The sequence below is a fragment of the Hydra vulgaris genome, chromosome 12, assembly GCF_038396675.1.
Source record: "Hydra vulgaris chromosome 12, alternate assembly HydraT2T_AEP".
Classification (NCBI taxonomy): domain Eukaryota; kingdom Metazoa; phylum Cnidaria; class Hydrozoa; order Anthoathecata; family Hydridae; genus Hydra; species Hydra vulgaris.
The window spans coordinates 59,096,306-59,115,637 of NC_088931.1; the positions used below are offsets into that span (position 1 = coordinate 59,096,306).

The following is a 19,332-nucleotide window of genomic DNA, read 5'->3' on the forward strand; positions in this document are numbered from 1 at the left end:
AAATGAAAGGATAATTTTGTATGTTTGCGGAACTTAAGGACACCGTCAGACTAGGAGTTAGACAAGGAAGCCTTCCTAACGACGCATGCTTTTGAAATCGAGAAAAGTGCTTTGAACTAAACAAACTAAAATAAATGACATGCTAAAACGTGGCATATAAAATGTATATCATTCAAATTGAGAAAAATATTATTTATTTTAATTTTAAATCATTTGCAAACTTTTTTTCTTTTCCTTTTTGTCTGTGATGGGTAGGGAAGATAAATATATTTTGAAAAATGTTTGTTTAATAATAGTATAATACTATCTATTTAGTTTAACTAAGTTTTTATCTCAATTACATTTTAAAAATAAATTAGCTAATAGTTAAATTATATTTAATATGTCTTCGAGATAAGAATATTTGTAATATATATAATTGAGTACGATTTGTTTGATTTCATTAATAAAATGAAAAAGAAACTCGACGAAGGCAAGGACTTTTAAACGCGCTTTATAAATTAATCGGCGCGTTACACAGATAACAGATAATTAAAAAGTTATCTATTTCTTTTTATTTGCGGTTCAAATTGTGGTAATCTATTCAAACTAACATAACTTATTTGTCTGCGATCTTTTTTTCTTTCTAAAATTATTTCTTTTTAAAGCAAATAATATTACTTACTTTGTTTACATAAAAATAAAATTTATACAAATTATTTTGAATACTTTTTTAAAAAGTTACTTAAAAATTCTAATCATTCGAAAGAAAACTGAAAAAAAGTTTCTATTGGTCAGTAGAACAATGGCTAAAGGCATAATTAAGATAATTATATCAGTTGAATTCATAAAAACTTGCTCAATGGGTTTTATACCGAATGTTATTGTTAGCACTACTTCTGAAATGTGATATTATGTTTTTTAACGCGGATAGCTAAAATCAATAATAATCGAGATGACAATTGAATCTTTACTTTTTTCCGGCAATTTTGAAAAGACACCAGTTTTTGCTGCAAAGGTGATTTTTTAATTAAAGAAAAGCTTTTAATGCTCTTAACTCATTTTTTTAATTTAATTATTTGTTGTCAATATATATCGTAACTTGTATACAGTTGCTAAATTAATATTTAAACACAAGTTTTTAGTTTAAAGTTTTTTTAACATATTGTGTTAAGTTTCGTCGATAATAACACTTTAGGTAAGTTTGTTTATATGTAATATTCAAATATATATTTTAAACTATTACAGAATATTTTAGTAGCGGTTAGTATTAAAATAATTTTTAAAAGGAAATTAAATATCCTTTGACTAAGTGAAGTTAAAAAATACTAGAACATATTTTCTGTTTCTAATTGAAAATATTTTTAATAAGGTAATATAAAATATTCTAAAATTGCGTTCAATTTTGCACAAATTATTTTTCGAAGCAAATTTATTTACGCATTCACTCTCGTGAAAACTTGGCATATTGTTTTTATTACTCAAGTCTAAAATAATTAAGACTTAAATAATTATGATTTATTAAAATCGTTAAATGTTTTTATTAGTTTTATCTAAATAATACGAAATGGCATACTATTAAAAATAAGCTTTATCGAATCTTCAGACATGTAAGCGACATATTTCAAGTTCCGAACTGCTGACGTCATAAGGTGGCTATGTTTTGGCTAAATATAATTTGAAAACAATTTATAAATTTCGGAAGTATTACTAATGCCCGATTGGATTTTTGGCTTATAGCATAGAAACGTCTAAAAAATGTCTCCGACCAGTTCAGAGCAACTGTTGTTGAACTTCCATCGGCCAACAAAGTTGTAAGATACTCGAGTAAACTGATTAAATATAATGCATACTACGCGTGAAATCTATTTCAAATCTTTTATTTATGTAACTATGCAACCTGGTCTGAATTGCTCCTTGTCAAAGATTTACTTAAAAATAAAGTTGATAAAGATTTACTTAAAAATAAAAACAGCATGAAGGTATTATAGTCGAGTAATTAATTTTTTTATACACATCTTTCTCAGAGTTTAAAGCATTGTTGGTATTTAAGTCTACAAAATATCAATTTAAAAAAATAACAAACACATCTTAAGAATATGACAAAAATAGAGCTCATTATTTTGAATGCAATTTTCTATATCTGGTTTAATTTTTATCCAATAAGTTATCTACCTGCGACAAAAATATAATATAACAAATAAAAACACTTTATCGGTGGATTTATTAGTTTATGGTTATAGCATATATAATTATTATTATTATTGTTATTATTTTATTATAATTTTTTTTTTATTGTTGCTATTGTTATTATTGTTGTTGTTGTTGTTGTTGTTGTTGTTATTATTACTATTATTATTATTTTAACAAAAATAATTTAGAAAACTTATCCTTCTTTTTTATTGTAATCCAAAACTGCACAAGTGCAAATCTTTTCACAGTCCTTTGACGGTAGTTAAGGACTGAGAAGAACAATTTCAAAAAAAAAACATACTGACTTGTTTTACATATGCTCTGCTGAGTATTCCTATAAAAAATTAATAAAATTTATATGTTCCGCAACAATTAGTAAAATAAGTTAAAAGTGCACACGTTTAAAACATGTTTCTCTTAACAAATTTAGGTAAAAACTAAAATTCTTTTGTTTGCTTATTTCACGAGCAGATATAATAAAACCTGTATTTTCCATTAACAGTAAATTCCACTGATTTATTATTCTCGTAATAATGAAAACGTCATAATAACGAAATATATTTCACTGTCCATACCATTAAAGTCATCTTTTGATAAATGGATTACAAAATAGGTAGCTATAAAATGCAGTAATTAAACTTCAAGGATAAGATTTCAAAGTATCACTAAAAATTTTAATATGGCATCGAATCCTTTCTCTTCTTTGAAGAAATTTTCTTTTAGAAAAACGTTTAACAAAGAAGTAAGTTCAAATACTGTTTAGTGTATAAATATAGTTTAGCAAAGAAGTAAGTTCAATACTGTTTAGTGTCTAAAAGTTTGTTGTTGTTTTTTTTAAGTACTTTTTTCTTTTAAAGTTATATCATGAATATGAGTGTAAGGGAGTTGCTTGAGCGACACATTTAATATAAATTCTTCTAATTTTTACATCAATGCAACCAATTTTTAAGTTTATATGTCGTTATACCAATTACCAAAAACTAATTGATATAACTTAATTATCTATCACTAATAATGATTAGTTTATTTAGAAACCATCTACGTTAGATCACGGAAGCACGCTATCATTATCGAAAACGAAATTTGTACAACGTTTACGAAATCCACGAAAGCATTTGCAACCAGAAGATATTTTAATAGGCGACAGTATTACAATTTTGTACGATAAAAAACGCGTCAGCGGAACAGTCCGGTATATTGGAAAAACAGAATTTAGCACTGGTGTATGGTGCGGCCTTGAAATTGAAGAAAGCAATGGTAAAAATAACGGGACTGTAAACGGATATAAATACTTTGAGTGCGCTGAAAACCACGGAATTTTTATACGTTTGCATAAAGTAAAAATTATACCTAAGTACGCTGAAAGTACACCGAACGTTTGCGCGAACAATTTACAAGACGAAATATCTTATAGTGTAGATAATATAAATGACGACGAAGAAATGTTCAAGTTAAAAAATTTTTCATTGAGACAACCATTAGACAATAAAGAAAAAGAGTTTTACCGAGATTCTCATTTTGATACTAGTTTGGATTCTGATGCTTTAAAAGAAGTTTCTCAACCAATGTCACGTAACAGCAACGACTCAGGTATAGAGTCTCCTGTTCGGAACAGTCCAGTAGAAACATCTTCTCCCAAAAATAATAACGAAACTTTAAAAAAAAACTACGGAAACGTTGTAGTTTCCTCTTACAATACTCCTTCGCCTAAAAAAGCAGTTTTTGTTGGTTCGTTTGACGAGCTTGATGAAGATAAGATAAAATACCAAGAAGAATTTTTACTAAACAATAAAAGTCAATCAACCCTTTCATTTGACATTCCAAGGGTTAACAGCTTTGATAAAGAAAAGTTGGAGAGATTTATTGAAAGAAAGTTTTCTGTTGTAAACGACGATAATCATTTAAATAAGAAAAACAGTTATGTAAAACAAAGGTGTGATTCAATTACGTCAAAAATACCTATCAAGGTTTCTACTCCGAAAAACGATGAAATGGATTCCAAATCTACGATTGATCTAAATCTTTCTAATAGTGAAAAATCAATAAATTCGAATGATAATTCTTTTCCCAAAGACCAAAAGTCAATATCTTCTAAAGAACCAAACCCTACAACAGCTGTTAAAAGCAACCAAAAACCTGAAAAGGGAAGTATTCTTTCAGCAAAATCATGTTTTTACAAACCATTTTCAAAGCCCGTAGTGAAGAAACCAAAAGTAGGAAAACTACAAAAAAATGAAGGTAACCATTTTATATTTTTTAATCGTTAGTTACTGAAAACTTAAAAGTAAACAATTAGTTTAAAATTTATTCAAGAAAAAATTGACGCTTCTTACGACTGAATGCTTTCGAAATCATGGCAATCATATGACTTTTAATACGAAGTGCACCTGCCATAATTTTTATTTTAAATTTATCAAATTGTTAAATTTTACATGTGTTTGAAACTCAGTACATAGGGGTATTTGAAAGTACATACCTTAGTACTTACAGGTATTTGGGGGAAAAAAAAGGACTCACAAAGAATGAGTGGTAGAGTTCATTTTTTTGATCGAATAAAAAGCCGAAATATTAAAAAAGTTAGATCGTTTGGAATAGCATTCGGGATAAAAAATGGATTTTTTATTGGTAAATATTTTTTTTATATAGCCATTTTTTTTATTCTACAACACTTTATTCTACAACACTTTATTCTACAACACTTTATTCTACAACACTTTATTCTACGACACATTATTCTACAACACTTTATTCTACAACACTTTGTTCTACGACACATTATTCTACAACACTTTATTCTACAACACTTTATTCTACAACACTTTATTCTACAACACTTTATTCTACAACACTTTATTCTACAACACTTTATTCTACGACACATTATTCTACAACACTTTGTTCTACAACACTTTAATCTACGACACTTTATTCTACGACAACATAAAAAGTTTGTTGTTATTAGAGCTACAAAACTATTTTTATATGTTTTATTTAACTTCGCTCGTCCGTCATTTCATAAATTTTATAAGCAATTTTATCGCTCTGAAATTTAGAAGATATAAGGCCGGGTGAATAAAAATGAGCAATTGCTTTTACTTAGTAATTGGCCAGCTTTACGTGAATAAAACTTTAGGAGTTTTACTGAAATTTTTATCCATGTGAAGCTATGCAATTTACTCAGTAATTGTTCAGTATTACGTGAATAAAAACTTAACAAAATGTCATTAAGTTTTTATTTATTGAAAATAGCGAACCGCTTTTATATCTTTATTGCGACTATATCTTTAGTAACGTACACTTAATATACTGTGATCTCTCCCCATATAGTTGCTGTTTTTTAATGTAAATTTTATATTTTGGCGTCGCCTGCAGTTTCCAATACCTCCCAATTGACGGCCGCCAAAGACAGAATGTTTCTGAAGCCGCCGTCAATCGGGAGATGGAAATCATTAATAAATGTAGCTAGAAAATATTTTGAAAACAAGATTATTTAGAGGCCGTCTTAGAAGCTCTGTCTTCCAAGCGGTAGCTGCCGCCAATTAAATTTGGAATGTTTGCCTCCCGCAGTTAGAAAGAACAAAAATGTTTCTAAAATAACAAAGTTTAAAGATTGACTCTTATTAATTTTTGGAAAACTTTGAGTATTTATAGAGAATAATGCTTTTGTCTTCGTTTTTTTTTTTTTTTTAATAGCACTCTTAAATAAATCAGAAGTTTCATATTCAAAACAAATTTTTATTATTATTTTTCGTGTATTTTGTATTTTGTCTATTTTGTAAAAATGTATTTTGCGACATTGTTGTATTTGTCAATAGTAGTGACAAAATGCAACTTCATTATTTTTGGCCGACAGTTGCTGCAAAAAAGTGAAGGCGAGAAGATTTCGACTTTGGTTTTATTGATGGTAAATTAGACACCATTAAACATCAACTGTTATATAAGACATTGACATTCAGTTATTTTTTCCAAAAAATTTGCTATGTTCTGAGTTTTTTCGTTTCAATATATATAATATATATATATATATATATATATATATATATATATATATATATATATATATATATATATATATATATATATATATATATATAGGCCCGTAGCAACCGGGGGGGGGGGGGGGGGTGCAGCAGGCATTTGCCCCCCCCCCCCCCCTTCCCCTAATAATTTTTCAAATAAATAATTTTGAAGAAATAGACTGAAAAATGACTTAAAAAAAAAAAGGTTCTTAAAACTATTTTGGGGTAGTACTGCACTCCCAATATTATTTTTGTTCCTACGGCCCTGATATATACATATATATAATAATCTCAAACTGTATGTATAAAAAAAGAAATGTATGAAAATGTTTTATATATGTGGTAACTTTACGTAATCCCGGTAACAGTTTTGACTGAAATCAGAATTGATTGATTTTTTAAAAGGCCGTTATTCAGGTTGATTGGCTGGCAAATGGCATTTTATGCAGATATGCGTTTAAAAAATGAGAATCAAAAAAACAAATCGATGACTTTTTTCTTAGGAATCTAAAAAAAATGCTTTAATCTCTATTTTATCTTTAAAATATTTAAAATTTTTGCCTTAATTAAAATTAATTTGTTTAAAACAGATAAGCAGCTGTTAATTTAAAAACATTATTCGTTAAACAGTATGAGTCGCAAGCTTTTCGGGAAATTATGTTGTTATCAAACATTTTACGATAAAAAAGAGAGGAAGAACCAAAATATTAAAAAAATTAAATCATTTGAAGAAGAATTTGAGATAAAGAATAGAGTTTTTATCGGTAATATTTTTATCGTGTTTTTTTGAAGTTAAAAAAAAATAAATATTTAAAATCTTTTAATAAAATTTTATTTTCTAAAATATGAGAGTAAGTTATTTTTATTAAAAAAAAAGAGGAAAAATGTATTAAAAGTTGTTGTAAAAATGAAGAATTATATTTTTTTCTGCTATTAATGCTTATTTTAAACTTCATAATTGCAAATGATTTAGTGAAAACTATTATTTCGTTTGTTTCAAGTATATCAGCACTCGAGCTGAACTAACATTTTTCTTTATTAATTTAAATTGCGTATGCATTGAAATTATATATAGTATTAAAAATACTTTGTTAAAGGCAGGGCTACATCTAAGTCTTATTCTGTAAAGAAGTTTTATAAAATAGTTACAGAAAAATGTTCGGGGCTCTTTGATTAGAAATAACTGAAATGAAAATGAAAAAAAATATATAAACATTAAGGAAATTGCAGTTGTTTTAAACCCAGAGATGCTCTCTATATATATATATATATATATATATATATATATATATATATATATATATATATATATATATATATATATATATATATATATATATATATATATATATATATATATATAAATATATTCTAAATTGATTCGGTAATAAAGTTTAATATATTTGTGTCTTACTTCGTAATATATTTGTGTCTTATTTATAAATATATTTGTGTCTTATTTCGTAAATAGCTAACAGTGGCTTCTTTTTTTACCGCAGCGATATAACGTAAATTTTACTTTTGAATATATTTTGTGATTGAAAGTAGATCGTATTTTCCGCATGTTGCTTCAAAGCAAAGCCCTACTAAATGCTAAAATAAAATTTAAGTTATATATTAAAGATCTTAGTAATAGAGGAACTATTCGCCAAAAAATGGTTTTGACAAAGTTTATTTAATTAAAAATCTCATGCAGCTATTTTAAAAATTGTTTAAGTTTGTTTACTTTGTCACGTCTTCTTTTAAAATTGTTAAAATTTTTTAAGCTGGCTTATTTTGACGTTTTTTTTTATAATTGTTTAAAAACAATAAGACAAATTAAGTTGCGTTGCTTTCCATAATATTACCCCTTGTTTTCACTTATTTTTGAATAATCATGCTAACATCAATTCATAATTATAGACTTATCAATCTATATATTGCGTGGCCTATTGACAAAAAAAATAGAATAATAAATCAAGCTTGCACACAAAATTTTCAACGTTATATAATCCTCATAATATTTGGAGTTTTTGCGATAAAGTTTAGTAAAAAACTAAAGTAATAAAAATTGGCATGGCTTCTGTACTCATTCTTTATACATTTACTATGCTTGGAGATAATTTAATATTTAACTATGTTTGTAGATAATATAATATTAATTTTTTGTAGAACAAAAGCAAACACTAATATCATTTAAATTTTAACTAACATGCTCATCTGATGTTAGTTAAACTCTAATATTGCAGATCATGATCTGTATTAGAGTAAATAAAATTAAAAGTTCATTTATTTAGTTTGCTATTTAAAATTAATCTGAATAAGCCAATTGAATAACGGAACATGTGTTATAAACTTCTTGATACTCCAGAAAAGTGCTTTATGTCAGATCATATTTAAACAGGTAGTTCACTAATGTTTATATAAAGAAATGTTACTATAATGAAATACAATGTTAATATAAAGAAATATAATAAAATTAATCTTTATTGTATTGTAATAATGTTAATGAATGCAAGAGCTACAAATAGCTCATCTGAAATTGACTTGGCAGGCATTTTCGAAAGACTAAGTTTAGTATGTTTTAATGATAGTTTTTTATATTTCCATTGAACTTTTGTTTTGTTCTTTCTTTATTCCAGGCATAGTCAAAATATTTGTTTGTTTGTTTTTTTTACCATAAAAAGGCAGAAAAACAGGCTTGCATTTCAAAAAAAAAATTTATTTCATTCAAAATTTTTTTTAAATTAGTTTTTCGTATTATTTGTGTAATTATTTAACAACTTATATAAAAAATAATGATAAGGTCATTAATTTCTCTTTTTCTTGGTGAATAAAAGTGTCATTAAATATGAAAATTTTGATGATCAAACTATAGTAACAAATGTAAAAGTGAAAAATCATTTAAAAAGACTCCTGTAATTAAACCTTGAATAAATGAGTTGGATACTTGCAAAATTAAGATGATAGTCTTTTAAAGTTACACTGTACTTTTTTTTTTTTTTTTGCTCGGAGCCATTTGTAAGCATTTCACTTGGTGTATTTTTTTTTTAATTTTTTTTTCTGTTTTAGTTTCAATTTGCTTCTTTACTATCAAGTGAACTTTATTCAGTTGTACTGTTTAATTTTGTTTTTTATTTTTTACATTATATTATTATTAGATAATAATCAAGTTGTTTTTTTTTCCTTTTTTTAATTAAAAAAAGAAACTTTTTTAAATTTAAATTTTGCCGTCCTTGTTAAAATTACATATGTGAGAAGTTTTTAAAGAACAACTAAATAAATAACATTGACATATTTAACATATTTTTTTACCATAAAGTTTATATTTTGTGTGGGCTTTATTTTGCTAGTGTAAACTGACCTACACAGGTGTGGAGGTCTTTTAAAAATGGATAATTAAGATATTTGTTTTTTAGAAGTACTCATTTTTTACCATAAATTCAGAACAGTTTTCAAGTTCGGCATCTTTTTAAAACCTTGTAAAAGCTTTGTAAACTCATTATTACAAAACTAAACACAGTTTATTTCTTCTATATACTTTGTTGTGCGCAGTCAATGTCACATGATCACAGTTTTATCTTGATTTAGTTTTTTGTTGTGTAAAACTCAAACCAGTTTTCAAACCAGTTAAGTCTATAAACTATGGTCAAACTGTTTATATAAATATAGTATCATATATAGGGGGTTGAAAAAACATTTTTATTCTTTTAACTCATTTAAAATCACTTTACATATATATTTTTACACATATATTTTTACACATATATTTTTTTAAATAGATTCTAAAATAATTATTGTGATGTTTCTGCAAAAATGTCATATTTAATAAATCAAAAATTATCTAATTTTTAAACATTTAAAAAAAAAAGTTTTTTTCTTAACCACGGTGAATACTTTTACAAAGTAAATCATTTTGTTTCATGTTTACTCATCATGTTTTCTTCAGAGTTTGCTTAAAAATGTTTCTCTGTTCTTTTATGTTCCACCAATCTAATGAGTATTTCAATGTTTTCTCAATATCTTTCAGGATTTTATCCCCCACCACCTTTATCACCACTATTACCACCACCATTATCAAAAGCATAGGCAAAATTTGTCAAAAATTGTTCAAAAAAAATTTTTTTTTTCAAGTTACTCTCAAGCACTTTATTTGCAATTTATTACACCCAACATCTAAAACTTTGCCTTGCAATATATAAAAACATATAAAAACAATATTTTAAAAATAAAGATGACTTTCTGTATCTCCACTCTGATTCAACAGTCATGCTTCTCTATATCAATTTAAACACTTCATAATCACCAATAATTTCATAATATTGCACCCAATCAATGTTAAAATTATTCTCTGTATTTAAACATTTTATGCTAACACAGGTTTTTTGCTTTTTACTTTCCATTTTACTGTGCCATATTTACAAATTGCTTATCTAATAATAAACTGGGCATGTGCTATATTTGAATATTCTAAGGTTTTTGTGACTTAATTCATAATTGCATCTTTATTCTGAGATAAAGACAGGAACAAAGTAAAAAGAAAATCAAATCGCAAAACTTACCTAGTTCTCTTAAGTTTCTCTTCACACCTTGTTCCTACTCACACAAGATTTTAATGGTAGCAGTTTTAGATTGTATAGTTCTCTTTGAGGCATTAAAGTTGTGTTTGAGATATATTTGGCAGGTTTTTTAGAGAATTCAACTCAACTTGGTTTGTAGAACTAGGCATACAAGAACATGCTAAACCTTGTTATCCTAGAACATTATGGATAAAAGAAATTTATCTAAATTTAAATTCTATTTAAATGTTGGACAAATGAATTTTTTTTAATGTTGTTGGCATATTGCATGCATACACAGAAAATTTTCTCACAACAGTCGGCCTTGAGAATATTTTCTCATTATGCTAAACACGCTATTTTATAGCATACGCATGACTATAACAACCTGCTTTCCATGCATTGACCATTGCAAATAAAATAAGTATATATGATTAAAATTAAAAAAATTAGTAGTTTCCTTAACTGCAGTGGCCTCTGATTTAAAACTAATCTCTTCAAGATGGAGCTTTCACTCTTATTCCCTGAGAAAAGAGTGATTTCTATCATTGATATAAAAATATTTTGAAACACACTACAATATGAAATGCATCATAAACTGTAATTTCCAAAATTATTGATAGATTGTTACCATATTCAATAAAAATTGTTGTTTGGAACTTAAGATTGTAAGCATTTTAGTAAATTAAGCAAGGGCATTAAGCAAGCCGTAAAGATCATATTTACTAACCTGTTTTGTTTATATCCAATATTTGTGACAAATAACAATAATTATGACTAAAATAAATAAGTGCTACCTAGTTTATATTAGTTCCTATCCAATTAATGTGTATTTTTTTTTTACATTAATGCTACTCATAACTTTTTTTTTCAGAATTCAACTTAAAAGATATCAAGAGACATCCATCCGTTATTTTTTGATTGCAAATTTGTTAATGAGAAACAATTAAGAGAAATAAATTTATGTGAATCTATAAATTAATTAAAAACCTACTTGCACCTTTTATTCAATTTTTTCTTTTTATTAGATGATAATTTTAATTATAATTCTACTATTAATTCTCTTATATATAATTTCAGTTCTGTTTTTAGGTGTTTATAAATAAAATTCTTTTATGAGGGTTTAATGAAACTTAAACCTCTGTCATGTCACAAAACTATAAATAAATGTGCTTAGCTAGTCTTTTTGGATATCAAAATATCAGAATTATATGACACAAAAAGAAGGATAAGGAACTGTATATTTAAATCATGCCTTTAATAAAAAATCCCCTTAAATAATGACATGCAACAAATTTAACAAATTAGTTAAAAAATCTTTAAAAAAAATACTTTCATGGATGCAATTTAGTTGGTGTGTGCTAGGTGATAACTATACCACCAAAGATATGCAATCATAATGCAACCCTGATACACTAAACCATTTGGAGCACTATCATCTCCATAGTTTGTAACCTTTGATGTAGATTGTAAAGTTGGAATTTTAATGTTTTTATATTTTTTATTCATTATATGCTCCTTTTTACTATTAACATTTATTGCAGACCACACTGCTTGCTTTACTGGTTTCATGGCATAGATTTGTATTTACTGGTTTCATGGCATATATTTGCAACTTGGTAAAAATTATGGTTTTGTTACATTTCATATGCATAACATTTAAGTTATTTGAAAATAATTGAAACCGTCAAATCAAAAATTCATAAAATTTGTCTTTAAATTTCATTTGTATATTATTTGTACAAGTTTATTTTTTACCACACACTAAATAAGCAGACTAGGATTGGTTATTTTATCACATCTCCCTTAAATGAGTTTTCCAATAAAAATTATATTTTTGTTAAACATTTTTCATCAAAACATAACTTATATTTATACTATTGTTATTTTCATAATCTATCAGAATTTCTTAAAAAACATGCAGTCTATAAAAAAAAAAGAAAATAATTTAAATATTTACTGTATTCACTTTTTATTCTTTCATCTAAATTATAATTACAATGAATAATAGATAATATTAATTAATTTTGATTTTTATGAGTTTGAAAGATGAAGTGTGTGTTGAATTAACATTGAATTATTCTTGTGTTGTTTTAAGTTTTTAAAAAGCAGAAGTAGAAGCTTTACTTATCAAGCAGTTAGGTAATTTATGAAGTAAAGTGCAGCAATTACTGAATATTGTTATGATATTTGTCTATCCTGAAATGCATGAAAGTACAAAAAGGGAGAGTATCTGGTTGGGGTTTCGCCTTACATTTTGTTTGGTTTTTTCATTTTAAACATATTTTTTATAAGCCCTTAATTTTTTTCTAGGAGAAAATGATAATGCAGTCATTGTTAGTAATGGAAACGTTCAACTACAAGGAGAAAAAGAATCACCTTTAAAATGCAATAGTTCTGCTCGCCAATCTACAGATTTTAAAAATGATAAAGTTAGTGAAAAAAAAGAAAAAACAAGCGATAAAATCAGTGATAAAAAAGAGAAAATACCCAAATCTAAGATTGCTATTAAAAAAAAATCACCAGATAAAAAAGAAAAAAATGTTGAAGAATTGATCAACAACTTACAGAACCAATTAAAAGAGCGCAATGAAAGAATTATTCAACTTGAAGTTTCTTTAAACAAATATCAACACTTAAAACAAGAAGGCAATGAAAGCGATGTCAGTGCACAAGTTGTAACAAAAAATGATATTATTGCAGGATTACGTGATAAAATTGATAGTTATAAATCGCTCACTGATAAAGCAAATCTCAGTTTTATTGGACTGAGTATTGTGTTGCAGTACTATCTTAATCAGGTATGATATTTACAGAGTAAATAAGGGTGTTACAAAAAAAAAAAAATTATAGAAAAGAGAGTAATTTGAAAAAAAAGATATAGAAAAGAGCGTGGTATAACTATATAATAATATGATAGTTATATAATATAAGTAAACTCTTTCTATACATTTTTTCATAATTTATCATTTTGTTTCTAGAATGAGCACATAAAAAAGAGTTTAAATGAATCTGTAGCCGAAATTCATTCTTTTCAAAAAAGTAGCAAGGAATACGAAAACCATAAAAAAGAACAAGATGAAAAAATTAATGATTTAAAAAATATTTTAGGTAAATTTTTAAATTTTTTTATGTGTGTGTATATATATATATATATATATATATATATATATATATATATAAATATAAATATGTGTGTGTGTGTGTGTGTGTGTGTGTGTGTGTGTGTGTGTGTGTGTGTGTGTGTGTGTAGTAGTAGTAGTGGTGTAGTAGTAGAGCGCTTGCTTCATAAGTGAGAAGTTTCAAGTTTGATCCCCACCATGTCCTTGGTAGTATTACGCTCAACTTGTTTCTCTGCGCAAAGTGTAAAATATATATATATCTTTATGTGTTATTCTGTTAATCTGTTTTACATACCAAGACTTAGTATCTTTATTGAGATATTGCCACTAAGAAGATTACTATCCAAGATCTATGAGCAACTCATAACTTTATTTGCTATTAAATTGGGGGTTTTATATTATAGTTTCTGTTCTCTTAGGTAAGTCTACCAAGGCTCAAAAAGCATTATCTGCCCCAATATAGGATCAGTTAAATGTGATCAGAAAAATACATCTTATTACCAACTCTGATAATTTTACACTAAGGTTTATCTTTAGCATAAGATTTTTTAAATTTTTTATAATATTTTGTATACTTTTATAATTTTATGTTTTTTATTTAGCAAATGAAAAAGTTAAAGCAGAAAAGTTTCAAAATTCTTTTCTAACATTAGAAGCTGATCATGAAACTGAAATACTTAATTTGCACAATAAATACAATGATAAAATATCTGATTTAAAAACAGTGTACCAAGAAAAAATAGATAAAAAAGTTATAGCAGGTATATGTTCAGTAATTTACTTTGTAAGTGTTTGTATTTTTTTTTTTTTTTTGTTTATTATATATTGTATATTACTTACTTTTGTTTATTGCATACTGTATATTATAGTATATTGTAAATGTAGATTTTTTTTATGTACAAAATTTCTATGTATTTAGAAAAATATTTAAACTGCAATTTACTATGTATATACACAAAATACTTGCATAGGAACTGTTCTATTATTTTGATTATCATGATTGGTTTATTATAGATTTTAAATGTTTAGTTCATTTATTTTAGTGAGCAATGAGTTCCACATGCAAATAGAAAAGTTGCAACAGAATAATGATGAAAAGGTAAACTTGTTATATTTTAAATCAATCATACATAAAAAAAATTATATTAAATGAAAACTATAAAAGTTATAAAAATATAAGATATTTTTATTTTTTTCATATGATATATAGTTGATTTGATATCTTTTATATTACTGCTACTTTTCAATACTGAATTTTTATTGGTTATTTACTTATTAAAATTTTTAAATAGTTAATTAGTATAGTTTTTTAGTTAAACAATCAATTTTTGAATAAGTAAGACATACTTAACTGCAGTTATTATCTAAAATATAAGAGTAATATTGTTGTTTGAGGTGTTTTATTCTTACCAGATATCGTATACCTGCTTTTAAGATATCATACACCTGCTTTTAAGATATCATACACCTGTTTTTTTTTACTATTTGTTTGTGTCCTCCTTTGCCAGAGTTGGAATGGAATCCAGACTTTTTTGATCTGTGGTAGCATTTATTTTACTTGTACAAATCTGAAAATTTAAGTTTATCTGATTTTCATCTGCAAATTTTTCATCTATTTCCATCTTATTGATTGAAGTAGGTGAAAAATTTAGTAAAAATAGATTAAAAGATTTTTTTTAGTAGTAATGTTCATGTTTTTTGCCAATTATCAATAACCAATTAGGACAGCATTTCACCCACCTCATTTTCTGATGGTCTATCAGTGAGATTGATTAAATTTTTCTCCTAAGGAAATTTAGTAGAGTTCCTTATTTACGAAAGTTGTTAATATAATTAACTGAACTTGTCAATATTGTTTATATTCCTTAATTTATTCCTTGAGAGGATTATGGGATTGTAGTCAGTTTTTCTGATGGTCTTTTCATGCAAGAAATAGAAAAAAAGTTTATTTTTCAATGATTTAATCACTTCTAAAAACTTGAAATTTTTTATATTCATAATCTAACAAATTCAATGTATAATCAAAAAAATTCAATGCATAATCAAACAAATTTAATGCATAATTAAACAAATATCAAATATGCTTTGAGACTTTAATTTTTTTCTTTGCTCCAATCTGATCAAACTCATACATAAGCGTTAGTGGTGTAGTGGTAAAGCTCTTGCTTCATAAGCGAGAGGTTCCAAATTCGATCCCCACCACGTCCCTGGTAGTACTGTGCACAACTTGTTTCTCCGCGCAGCGGCCTTGTTTGTCAAGGTTTGTGTTTTGGAGTTATAGAGTTGAGAGAGGGTTATAACCACTATTAAGTAGCCTCCTTATCTGTAGTGGCTTTATCGGCCTTGAGGAGGTGAATAACAAAAAAAAAAAAAAAACTTGTTTATGTCTTTTTTATGCTTAATTTATTAAATTAATTAAATTTTAAACAATTTTTTTTTTAGTTAGAACCTTTTTTCTTACATTATTAAGGCTGTATTCTTTTGTGTATGGGGCTTATTGGAATATACACCATTTTATATTGCATCATGTTTAATTTTTTTGTTAGTTTTAAAATGCAATGTAATGTTTTTCTGATGAAAATCTTTAAATAACTGATTTTTTGTCAAGAGGAATAAAAAATCACTTCAAACAAATTTTCGAATAACTGCATGTTTAAATAACTGATAACTATTTTTTATGAATTTGTTATGGAAAAACCATAAGAAATGAAAATTCCTTTAAATAAGTTCCAGTAGATGCGACTTCAAAATAATGTAGAAGAAACCATACATCAAACTAATTACAAACATCAGCTTAGGTTGTTTTTTGTGCTTATTAATTTATTTATTTTTTATTATCTGTCCATGAAAGGAGTCTTATATTTGTTATACTTATCATCTTATGTTTAGATTATATCTTCTAATGACACTCCCTTTATTTTAGACTTAGCAAAAACTGTTTGCCATTCAACTTATTCAATCTTATTCTTAGTAACTCTTGATATAAATAGTGGCTGTCAGAAGCCTTTTTAGGAGGAAACATGTATTTTAAAATACCACACCTTTTAAATAATGATCTATGTATTGTTAGCAAAAAATTATAGATTTTTCATATGCTGCTTTATTAATTTGCACTTATTCTAGTTTTGTTGAAGTTTAAAAAGTAAGCAGTCAAAGAATACTTTCTTAATTAAAATGTTATAATGCAAGAATATATAAATAGCGTAATATATAAAATATATTAATTTAATAAAATATTTTAAAGTAATAGCTTGACATCTTACTTTATGTAATAATTATGTAAATTTACTAATTAGGTTCATCAGCTTAAAGTTTCGTATAAAAATCAAGTGGATATATTAAAAGAAAGAGAAACATTATTGAAGCAGAAAATGATTGCTTATGAAAGTATAACTTTTCTTTTTAATACTTATCGTGCATCTATTGTGTGTGTTTGTACATTAAAAAAAAGTATATTATTATATCTATTTATAGAGAAGTTCAATGAAAATGATGATATAATAGCAAAGCAAAATTTTGAAATTAAAAGCTTAGAGGTATCGTTATTTTGTAAAATAATGTTTTGAAAATCATAAATTTGTATTTTTAAGCAACGAGTATCAGTTATTTACAGTTTTATCCTCATAAAAACTTTGACTTTGTTTTCTGATTTTGAACATTTGGTAATACATTTTTTAAATCTTTTGATTATATTTTAGGACAAGATGGGCACCTTGAAGCAAGAAAATAATTCATTGCTAAACCGAATAGCTCAAATAACAAAAGAAGCAGAAAAGGATTTAGCGATGCAGGTTTTACCTTTTTTCAATTTTTCCGTCGTTTTAAATTATAGATTAAAAGGATAGTCAAATGTTGTTGTTTTTTTCTTATAGGCACTGATTCTCCCTTATAAACAAATGCCCGCAGAACTTGATAGTTTAAAAGCCGTACTTGAATTAAAAACAGACGAACTGAAATCTTTTCGTGTTAAAACCATGGATTTACAGAGAAAGGTAATTAAGAATAAATAAGAAAGAAATTAAGACAAAGTTTACTTTTTAATTTTGCTTCAAATTGTAATTAAATAGTTTACTTTGTTAATTGACAGGTTGACCAGTACTACGAACTCCAAGTAAAATTTGATTTAATCAATCAGGAAAATCAATCTTTAAAAGAAACATTAAAGAAAAAAGCTGTTTTGGAAAGGTAATATTCCCCTGAATTTCATGAATTGATCTATGAACTAAATAAAAACAATAAATAAAAATCTCTGTTTTTTTTTTTTAGAAATATATCTTTTGAAAGGGATGCTTTGCTAGAAAAATTTGAGAACGAACATCGCAAAGTATCTCGTTTATCTATGGAAAACGAAGAACTTATGTGGCGTGCTTCGAATTCAGATCTCAGTTATAGTTCACCGAACATTTTCGAAGCTGTAGAAGAGGATCAATCGTCATATCTTAAAAACTCATCTTCATTTTCAACTCCAAACAAATCGTCTGGTTTTTCTCAAAATAATATAAGTAGACGGCAAAGAGGCTCACTATACGAACTTTCTAGTTTTAAAAAATGATAGGCAACCTGTCACATCAACTTTTGTATTTCGATTCAGTTCTAATTTATTTCTAGGTGTCACACAACTCTAAAGATTTTACTTCAAACTTTCTCTAAAGTAATCTTTGAAAATTGTTCTTGAAAATCTAAATTAATTGCGTTGTTGCTTTATAAAGTTATTTATGTTGTTTAAAAAAAAAAAGAAAAGAAATAGACAAAACTTTGTTTGTTTATAATATCAAATAAAAAAACAATAAGATCAAAAATGTTGGTCAAATTTGCTATTCTGTCCTTTGTTTTTTTTTAGTTCTGCGCTTTGATAGAAAAGTTTACAATTACTTTATTTTCAAATAGGAATCTAATTTATTGACAAATTCACTTTAATTTAAAAATATACTTCATTTTAATGTTTTTCAAGAAATTACCATTTTAAAGTTCATTTTAAATTTGGAAATAAATTATTTTAAATTTGCTTTTACACTTTTAAAGAAGCTTTGTAACTGGAACGTGTAAAACGTGCAATGTTGCGTTTAAACGTTACGCACAAAAAAAAGAGTTTAAAGTATAGAGTATAACAGGGGGTAGAATAAAATTGGTGATATAATAATATAGTTATAAAATGCTTTTTCTTTTGATGATTTGGTTCCCAGTTGCAAAAGTAATTGGCTTAAGTTGTAATACAATACTTAAAAAAAAAAAAGCTTTACAGAGTTAGTAATTTTTTTTTTTTTTTTTCGGTCTAATTTTTTAGAGGAAAAGTAAAGTGTAGATAATATCCAAAGATCCAGAAGTACTTTCATTACAAGCTACAGCAAATTGAGGTTACAACTATTTTGTCTTGCCTTTCCGAAGTTTTCCGAACTGAGAAAATCAAATTTAAATTTTTAAAGACCATCTAAAATAAAAAATGCAAATAAAACAGATTCTTATTAATTTCCCTTACTTATT

The 19,332-nt window shown here is 26.0% G+C and overlaps 1 protein-coding gene across 4 annotated transcripts; it reads left to right on the top strand.

Moving 5' to 3' along the window:
- The first annotated feature begins 549 nt into the window (after positions 1-549).
- Positions 550-18,604, top strand: LOC100198112 (CAP-Gly domain-containing linker protein 1). 4 transcript variants are annotated; one of them, XM_065813891.1, is made up of 12 exons: positions 550-997; positions 3,204-4,410; positions 13,043-13,530; positions 13,711-13,840; positions 14,454-14,612; positions 14,895-14,950; positions 17,148-17,238; positions 17,326-17,387; positions 17,550-17,642; positions 17,724-17,843; positions 17,939-18,036; positions 18,118-18,604. In XM_065813891.1, exons 1-12 carry the CDS (start codon positions 935-937, stop codon positions 18,401-18,403), a joined length of 2,853 nt encoding a protein of 950 aa, XP_065669963.1. In that variant the 5' UTR covers positions 550-934; the 3' UTR covers positions 18,404-18,604. The 4 variants fall into 4 exon arrangements, with proteins under 4 accessions (XP_065669963.1, XP_065669966.1, XP_065669965.1 ...); XM_065813894.1 differs by having other exon boundaries at positions 967-1,177; XM_065813893.1 differs by lacking the exon at positions 550-997 and adding an exon at positions 1,525-1,961.
- Positions 18,605-19,332: the final 728 nt, after the last annotated feature.

Bases quoted from the DNA above. Each gene is read 5' to 3' on its own strand.
- LOC100198112 (XM_065813891.1), top strand. From the start codon at position 935: ATGACAATTGAATCTTTACTTTTTTCCGGCAATTTTGAAAAGACACCA. The intron at 13,841-14,453 runs GTAAATTTTTAA...TTTTTTATTTAG, and splicing joins TGATTTAAAAAATATTTTAG to CAAATGAAAAAGTTAAAGCA. The intron at 17,388-17,549 runs GTATCGTTATTT...ATTATATTTTAG, and splicing joins TTGAAATTAAAAGCTTAGAG to GACAAGATGGGCACCTTGAA.